The sequence below is a fragment of the Nymphaea colorata genome, chromosome 8 (assembly GCF_008831285.2).
Source record: "Nymphaea colorata isolate Beijing-Zhang1983 chromosome 8, ASM883128v2, whole genome shotgun sequence".
NCBI lineage: Eukaryota > Viridiplantae > Streptophyta > Magnoliopsida > Nymphaeales > Nymphaeaceae > Nymphaea > Nymphaea colorata.
In genome coordinates this window covers 3693461-3702617 of record NC_045145.1, presented here as the reverse complement: position 1 = coordinate 3702617, position 9157 = coordinate 3693461, and the positions used below count along the sequence as shown (strand labels likewise).

At 39.2% G+C, this 9157-nt stretch overlaps 1 protein-coding gene across 2 annotated transcripts; it reads right to left on the bottom strand.

Annotated features, from left to right (window-relative positions):
* Window positions 1-261: 261 nt before the first annotated feature.
* LOC116258898 (UDP-glycosyltransferase 83A1-like) lies at window positions 262-4703 on the bottom strand. 2 transcript variants are annotated; one of them, XM_050078961.1, is made up of 3 exons: window positions 4435-4703; window positions 3691-4304; window positions 262-1302 (listed from the first exon to the last, which is right to left on the bottom strand). In XM_050078961.1, exons 2-3 carry the CDS (start codon window positions 4190-4192, stop codon window positions 431-433), a joined length of 1374 nt encoding a protein of 457 aa, XP_049934918.1. In that variant the 5' UTR covers window positions 4193-4304; window positions 4435-4703; the 3' UTR covers window positions 262-430. The 2 variants fall into 2 exon arrangements, with proteins under 2 accessions (XP_049934918.1, XP_031492205.1); XM_031636345.2 differs by having other exon boundaries at window positions 3691-4703.
* Between the last annotated feature and the right edge of the window lie 4454 nt (window positions 4704-9157).

Genomic DNA, 9157 nt, shown 5'->3' with positions numbered 1-9157 from the left:
AGATCAAAAAATGAGGAAGAATAAGAAAAATAATCAACAATCATATATGTTTTTGTCTGCACACTAAAATACTACGATAAATAAAGTTAGCCCTAACAGTAAAAAAACACCAATGAACCTCAGCTCTAGTTTTAAAATAAAGCCAGAACTGGCACCCGAGGAGGACAGACAGTCAATATATACCCATGCGGAATTCAGGGTAGAGCTAGTGGCTAAGAGGCCCTAAGTACAAAGTTTTAAATTTTAAAGGGCACCAATATGTAAATGAGAAAAACAAGTCACAAATATTAATATAGAAATAAGAAGTTTTAAGGTTGCCCACACATGGCCCTCACCTGCCTCCACCCCACACGGGATGTAAAATTCATTGTCGAAAAGTGCGGAATATTGTTAACCAAAAAAAAAAAAAACCATACAAAATAGTTCTTTTTTAGCTGATGAGATCAGCAAAAGTAGTAAAGTTCTTTGAGGAATCACCACCATCCATCTCATTCTTCCTTGCCATGTCCTTCAGCTCCATCGCCCTCATCCTTATTCTTTCATCATGCAGCAGCTTCTCAAGCTTGTCCTTGATTTCTTCTTTCCTAACGATTCCATCCTTGTCCTTTGACACCCTCAGTCCCACCTTCCACACTTCAACTATGAAGTACTCATTTAAGTGTTGGTCAGCAAAGTATGACCAACATAGGAAGGGAAGGCCATTATACAGGCCTTCCATGGTTGAGTTCCACCCGCAGTGAGTTAAGAAGCAAGCAATGGAAGGATGAGACAACACTTCCTTCTGGGGAGCCCACTCAACCATGCAGCCGTGACCGGCGGCTACAATTCCGGCGAACCCATCTGGGTAGATCGCGGGCGATCCATCCATGAGGTCGGGCCTAGAGACCCAGAGGAATGGCCTGCCGGTGAGCTCGAGTCCATGAGCGAGCTCATGAAGTTGGTGCTGGTTCAGTAAGGTGATGCTACCAAATGAAACATATATGACTGAGCGAGCTGGTTGCCGGTCAAGCCAACCAAGACAGCTTGAATCTTCTGTCCACAGCATGGGAAACTGCATGTTGTTGTGTGATAGCAGAGGCCCAATTGGCATGAGATTTTTCATGAGGTTGATAGCCGGGAATTCGATCTCAGGAAAGGAATTGCATAAGATAAGATCGTCCTGAACTGATTGAAGGCATATTAGAAGATACTGAAACATCTCCTTCTCATCTTCCTTTCCGATATTAAGCCAGCCAAATAAAGCAGGGTCAATGGCTGGCATTGTGTCTGATAAATGTACATGCCTCTTGTCTATCAGAAATCCTGTGGAAAGCAGAAATTTAGCTTAGAAGAGCAATGGATGCCATGCCCGTCTGTTCAGAGCGCTAGGATAGCTTTTGGAGACTTGTAGCAGTAGTAAGTTGAGCGCGAGGACACACACACACTATATATATATATATATGACTGATTGGTAGGTGTCGGATTACTTGGGTAAGGATAAAAACCAGACCTGTTACACTCATGTTAAAATGTGTGTTAAACAACCTATGAACCATTAATGTGTTTGTAAAAACTAATTTAAAATAAATCATGCTTTAGTTGAAGTCATTTTTGTAAAAAAAATTGATCATTATACTACCAAAATGTTGATGTCATAAGAGCAGTTTATTTTTTTAACTTAAAAAAAACATTATTTAAGTAAGATAACAACTAACTTAATATATGTTTTTCATCGAATCATTCTTAAAATCAAGTCTATAAAATTAGATTAAAAAAAAAGGTTTTTGTCTCTCACCCAGGTGATATGAAAATAACTAGAGGAATGAAAAACAGACCTGTCAAAATTGGCCTTTGGTATTTTGTTTTTATAAAAATCAATTGCGTTCCCCCTTCTCTCTCTCTATCTCTCACACCAAGTGATGTGTAGCAACATGGTTGGGTGGCATGTTATAGCCTCATCTCCAATTCAATTTTTGAAAGGTCCTATCTTTATGGTATTATTGAAAATAGTATTTCTTGAGACTATGAGTGTCATTATAAGGTCAAGTGGCGTTTGTCTCAAGGGGCATAGCGTAGCTGGTTGAGCTAGGGGCCTGTACTAAGGCAGGTCTCTAATTCGATTCCCGTGGGAGTTATGTTCCTGTGTCTTAAGGCGGTAGGGTGCGGCATCTAAGCTGAAGGGTGCACCGTTGCTGTCGCTGACACCGACGCAGCTCAGGACCCCGGAGGCAGGGGGAATGGGGGGGCCTTCGGGCCTTTTTCGGGCGATGGGATTAATACCCCTTGCTCACCCAAAAGGTCAAGTGGCGTTCATTACAATTGGCATGTAATCGGGAATCAGAGTCGGCCCACATTCAATGTAGCGGTCCGATTGCCTAGTGAAAGCCCATAGGGTCCGATTGCCTAGTGGAAGCCCATAGGCACTTGATTCTAGCAAACGCTCGGCTCCTCTACCAATTACGGGCTCTTGTCTCCCCCCTCTTCTCCCCTCTCCTCTCGCTTTCTCTCACTCTTCTCCTCTCGCTTTCTCTCACTCTTATACCATATAAGGTAAACCACTTGAATCTACTAAGTGTATAAGCGCTCACGAGTAGTAAATCACATGATGACTTTTTATTTTTGCTATAATATATATATATATATATATATATATATATGACTTTTTATTTTTGCTATATATATATATATATATATATAAAGCGAGAGGGAGATAGATATAATGAGGCTCAAATATTTATCTACACATACCGATGTCCACACCTGATGTAAACATTTGAGACTCTTTATATCTATCTCTCTCTCGCTTTATATATATATATAGAAGATGCTGCCATGTTCCTACTGCTGTCCAATTGTTGAAATTTAAAACATTTATTACTAAAAAGCAGTCATCAAATTGGCCACGTATCTAATAAGGTGATTGTTTATAATGGATGATTGTTTATAATGGATTTATTCACAAATTGTCATTCAGCCAGCGGCGTTGACTTTTGGCTGTATACATATGTGGGTATATGAAATGAGATCACCCACTCATGTTTTAATATCTTCAAGTCCGTGAAAAAATGGTTATGAAAAGTAATATAGAAAAATAAGCATATGTTTGTATGTGAAATATCGAGATTACCCAGTCCCTTTTAAGAATTTTTTTTTATAGTCGTTGCAAGAAAAAAATAAAAAGAAAGAATAAGTGAGCGAATTAGAGAAGACAATGAGAGTGAAGAACTCAGTAGTAAAATAAGACAAGACTTAATAAGCAACTAAGGAGCTGTTTGGACGATACCAATACCTGGTTTGGAGTTTTGCTATGTTTGAATGATATGAAAACAGGGTCTCTTTTAGACTCGGTTTTTACAAAACAGAGTTTTGATATAAAACCTGAACCCTTCTAGATCATTCATTCACAACTCAGTTTTGGCCAGACAAGATAACATAATATAAAAGGCTGTCCTATTTGTTAACACTGTAGATAATAAAATTTATAGTTGGAAATGCTGTTAATGTTATAGCTATCACATAACTCTATTCAATGTTGAAAAACTTAATTTTTGGTCATTCAAACATAAACCAGGTTTTTGAAAGGGTTTTCATTTTTAAAAACTTGATTTAAACATGCTAGTTTTAACAAAACGGAAAAAACTTAGTTTCAGACTTGCATCCAAACACCTACAATTTAAACACCAATGAAAGTGGTTGAGTTGAACGTCTTACCGTTCGAATCTATGACTCGTTCTTCCAAAAGCCGGGGAATACTGGCCATGACTGAGAAGGTAGCAGCAGATGCCGGCCAGAAGGCCACCCTCCTAATGCTTAGCTTCTCGGCTACCTCGAGCGCCCACGGCATATGCGCATCTGCGATCACGCAAGTGATCTTCCGGTCGTCTCTGCGGTTGATGTCGAGAATCAGGTTCTCCAGGTGCCCCGGCATCTCCTTCAACATAACATGGCAGAACGTGCCGAACTTGGTCCGGTCATCCCCACTAGGCCATCCATCAGGAACGGCAACCATCTTCACTTTTCCGGCGAAATCGTCGGAAGAGGGCTTTCGATGGCGTGCTGCCGCCATCAGTCGCTCGTGAATGTGCTCGGTGTTGACGAAGGTAACTGGGAAGTCCCGGCCGGCCAGGCGATGGGAGAGCTCCATTAAGGGCATGATATGACCTTGTAATGGAAAGGGGATCACAAGGACATGCGGCTTAATACTGCTGCTCATGGTGGATTCTCTGGAAGCAAGAGTTGTTGAGTTTCCGAGTGGAGACGCGTTTGCAGGCCGTCTACTTGTCTATATATAATCTCAAAAATTTGAACGCTCTGAATCGAGATTTCTGCAGTTGGCAAATCCAGTCCTCTTTAATGCAACTTTACAGGAGAAAAAAAAAATCTGCCGGGGAAAAAAAAAGATCGTCTGAATAAAGAAAAGAAAAACATTTTCTTCGATTAAAATAAAAGAACCACCGATCATGCTAGTTTGGTTTCTCCTGTGCCCTCCGAGAAGTCGGAAACAAAGCCAGCTATTTTTATATTCGACGGGGACATGGAAAACACATAAATCTAGTAAGATCTTTTCAAATGTCATTAGATTTGGCTGTCGGTGGCAGCCAGATATCTGTTGGATTCTGCAGGAAACTCTGGTAGGTGATCGGATCCAAAGTTGAATCAAGCGTCATGAATATCAGAATAGATGATGAAGCTCAAATTGGCCTTTTCGTGCTAACAATGACGGAGATGAGAACTCTGAAAAGCATGCATACCTTCCGTCTCTTTGCAGATTACTTTTCCAAAATAAAATAAATCTGCCTCAACTCTCAAGGAGATTATTGGATTCCTCCGGCCGGGGTTTGCAAATAGTAATTTAATATAAAACATGATTTAATTCAAGTTGTGTTTAAGAAAAACACTTGTTTTTCCAATATCAAAAAATTGGTTTTAAGAGCCGTTCGTTTTTTATGACTAAAAAAACATGTTAAACTCAAAAAAATGATTTTCATTAAAATATTATTACACATCATAGCTATACAGAGATTATACAAGAAAATACTTTTAACAATCAAATTTTATTGGTCCCGTTTTTGTCCAAAACCTAGTGGTCCCGTTTTATTGGTCCGGCTTGTCGAAGCACAGACAGGCGAGGGAGGAGGAGGACACCCACCCACTAGAAGCTGGCTTTGGACCAGAGGAGACGTCTATTGCTCCCTTAACAGGTGCAACTTAAGCTCTTTTGTCTTTCTTACATATAAGTAAGTAAGCTGGTCTTCTTCATATATTCATATTCTTAAAATAAGCTTTGCTTTTTAGATAATTTGGAATACATTTTCCCTTAGATTTTCGTTGACGAACATGGCACATGGTTCTATAAGGTTATTAATGAACCATATCAAAAAGGAAAATGCTAAGTTCATATCTGAGGGTCAATTTTTTATATTGTGTTGGATAGAATGAGGATGCAGCGAACTAACGTTCATTCAAAAAGGACTCCGAAATTGGTAGAGACCCTTTGCTTGGCTAGGAGTCGATTCACTTCAATCCTCAAATCAGTCTCTCACTCTCTCTCTCTCTTCTTCTGTCCTTCTCCCCGCCTGGCGGTATTTGGGATCGTGTCTGGAGGTTGTGGCTCATTTCAGCTTGGTGGCGCATTTGGGAAGAGCGCCACAACAGGGTCTTTAGAGGTGTCTTCTCTTCGTTGGAGTCTGTGGCTCGTCTTGTGCAGGGGGATGTTCATTTTGTCATTCGGCTACGACGTCGTCCTTTGTTTACGACTAGGTGATTGTACCGCTCTGTCTCCCCACTCTCTCGCCACCCATCTTATTTTGTTTTATTGTACATTGTATTGTATATTTTATCTTTTTGCTTATGTTTTGTGGCTATTATTGTATTGGGAGACTTATTGTCCCCAAATTTTGGTATAAATTTTCATTTTATGGGCTCTCTCTCTCTAAACAAGTAAATGACTAATACATATAAAGAAATATAAAGAAAGAATGGTGCAAAGAATCTAGTCACGGAGAAAAAGAGGTTGTCTGTCTCTCTAGACAAGTAAATGACTAATAGAATGGTGCAAGGAATCTAGTCACGGAGAAAACGAGGTTGTATTTTATATTTATGAAGTTGTCCTATACCGGCGTTTGATAGGGATGGGTATATATTGTGGACGAGGGCAAAAGTTTTGCCGTACTCCATCAAACGTTCAAGATAGTTTCACCCATAATCTATTGATATGGGGGTGAAACTTACTATAGGTTCAAATATTTACCCTGGTAAATCTTTCAGGCACGTTATGAATGCACATGAGTCGAGTCGAGCTTAAGCTCAACTCGACTTGACTCAAAAAATTCAAACTTGAACTTGAGTCCAACTCGACAGAACAAGCTCAAACTTGACTCAACGATACAAAGTGAAGCTGTAAATCAACTCATTTATGTTAAGCATGTCTCGTATCTTTTAATTCAGTTAACCCAATTAATTTGTTTAGTTGCAACTCTTTTAATTATTTTCTCATTATAATTCAATATTCATTGTGTAACTGAGCGAGTCAAGTTTAAAAGAGTTGAGTTCTTACAACTCAAACTCGACTCGTTTAACATTTCGACCATATACATCTGAACTCGAGCTCAACTCGCTTATAAATAACTCGAGTTTAAGTCAAGTTTTAACGAGTGATTTCGAGTCAAGCTCAAGCTCTAGCTGTTTCTACTAGTTGTGTGCAGCCCTAAGTGCTTCATCCTTCCGACTACTCAATAGCCCATCAAAGTCGCATAATTTGCAACAACAATTTCCTCAACGGCGTTCATCTCTTCCTGCGTGGTTCTTCCCGTCGACAGTGAAGGCAATCTCTCTCTCTTTCTCTATCACTGCCTCTTTCCCCTCGGTGTGAGGGAAACCCCCACTTCCTTTCATTCTCTCTCTTTCTCTTTGTACTCTCTTGTTTTTCATGCCACCCCATGCATCTCAATCCTCTCTCTCTCTCTCGCGGTGTTCCCCTCTAGATTTACCAAGGTCGGCATTCGCACAGATTTCTGACTGAAAAATGTGATTTTGCAGTTGGGATTTGTTGAAATAACCAAAGTTAAGGTATGTGATACGGCATTTTGTGCATCCATAAGGATGCATATATATCGGCATGAATCAATGAAAATTTGCTTGCATATGTTTTTTTTTTTCCTCTCTGAAGGCAAGTTGCCACTAGCAGAGTTTACTAATGATCTCTAACATGGCGTACTTAGATCTAATTGTATTTTGGTTTATTGAGTACTTCAAAAAAGAGGCTAAACAACATGGATACAGAAATTGGGGGATCAAATATCTTTAAAAGCAGGAAATGAGGTGGCCGTTTGAGTAGGCATTGCTCCCTATAGCCAAAGTATCATCCACAATGTCAATGATAAAAATGTGAGTGAAACCAACTTTGAAAATAAACAATGGAGCGTCGGTAGGGAAGCTAAGAATGTTTTTATTACAATAAACATAAACTCCTTACACTGCCTTATCATGATCAAGAGATTCACTATGACCACAGAAGAATGAAAAATAAGCACAATAAAATTCTTAAGAAACCACCTTACTAAAGGGTTCATCTTGTGTGCTCTTTTCAATATTTTAGCTGATAGGCTAATTGTGAAAGGGTGGGCGTCAGGCCGGAAAGCCCATCGGGCTTTCCGGCCGGAGCAGGCAGGGCCTGAAATTTAAAAAAAAAAATAGTCATTTTTTATATATTTTCTTTATAAATATATTTATATACTATTTTTTTTTTTTCAAAATAAATTGGCCCAGGGCTGAACTGGGCAGCCAGCCCGGGCCTATGCCCGACTCCAAATCGGGCCGGCCAGGCCCAATGCCTACCCCTAATTGTGAAGGATGGTGAAAATGAATATCTTCATAAGCACTTTTATTGGGAAGATAATGAGGAAAGTTGGCTTTGTCTTTAAAGTTCTACCTATGCTCATGATGATCCTTGTGCCTGCTAATCTCTTCCACAAATTTTGGCACATATATTGTGAACAATAAGATCAGAAAAGTTTTCTACGACTTTTCTTTAAGGGCAAGATGGTGACAAAAACCAACAGAACCCTTACGATTCATATTTCTAAGGAAGAGGGGGTGCTCATGAAATACATAAATGCAGAATATTGCTGTTTGTAATAATGGCACTACAAGATTATTTTTAAAGGGTGATCTTAGATGTAATAAAACCAATTCTGAGCACATGAGCGAATTCTAGGGAGCCTTCTTACTAAATATAGAACAAGAATCAAAGAGACAATGTCTTGTATCACAAAACGCTCAACCGCTTGTATAAGAAGACAGTCCCACACTTTACACCTCAAACTAGACTTCGAGTAAAGCACAAGACCAAGACAATTGGGAGTTCATTCAGAATGTCTTTCTTGTTTTTATGATTTCATCACCACTTGATTGACCGGATGATATTCATGACGTGATCAATTTCTTCTCTAGCTTTCGTTAAGGCTCATAAGGGAGAACTATATCATTAGGGCTCTAAATGCTTGCCCCGAGTGGAGCAGCTCCTACCTGATCAACGGCGTTGTGGTATATACACTGGTCGATGTCCTAGTGTCACTAGAAAGGTGTTTTCTCTCGAGCGGCAGACCCTAAATATGAGTTTATTACATAGAGTAGCCCAACCGGACTCCAGTCAATGCTCCAAGTTCAATTGAAAATTTGTTAACTATGTATTTAATCCTTCACGGACAAAAATTTCTTGATATCAGGGATGTCAACAAATCAAATTCATATTAACTATATCCTTAATCATATCCACTTTTTCGGATATTTACATAGTCAGATTCGAATTCGAAAAAAGATAAAGTCATATCCGAAAGTGAATCTAAAATCCAATTTGACAATCCGAATATGATTTTTATATTTATATCCGAATCCAGATCCGAATTTTGAACCGGATTTTGCCAATTTTCAAAAGTTAATAGCAGTAGATGCAGGATATTTGTCTAAAAGTGAATTCGATCTGAATCCGTATTCGAATCTGATCGAATATTTATGTATATCGCAATCCGAATCCGATCGGATGCCATTTACTAAATCCAAATCCAATCCGATTTCTTAATCGGATATGAATTTTTTTTGCATATCTGATATTTTTGGATCAGTTCCGTCGGATATCTAATTTAAATTGGATATATTGACATCCCAAAGATGAATGCTG

What these genes read in the sequence shown, in the direction of transcription:
- LOC116258898 (XM_031636345.2), bottom strand. Translation starts at nt 4,192, where the DNA reads ATGAGCAGCAGTATTAAGCCGCATGTCCTTGTGATCCCCTTTCCATTA. An exon ending in ACGAGTCATAGATTCGAACG is followed by an intron (nt 1,303 to 3,690) that starts GTAAGACGTTCA and finishes TGCTTTCCACAG; the next exon opens with GATTTCTGATAGACAAGAGG.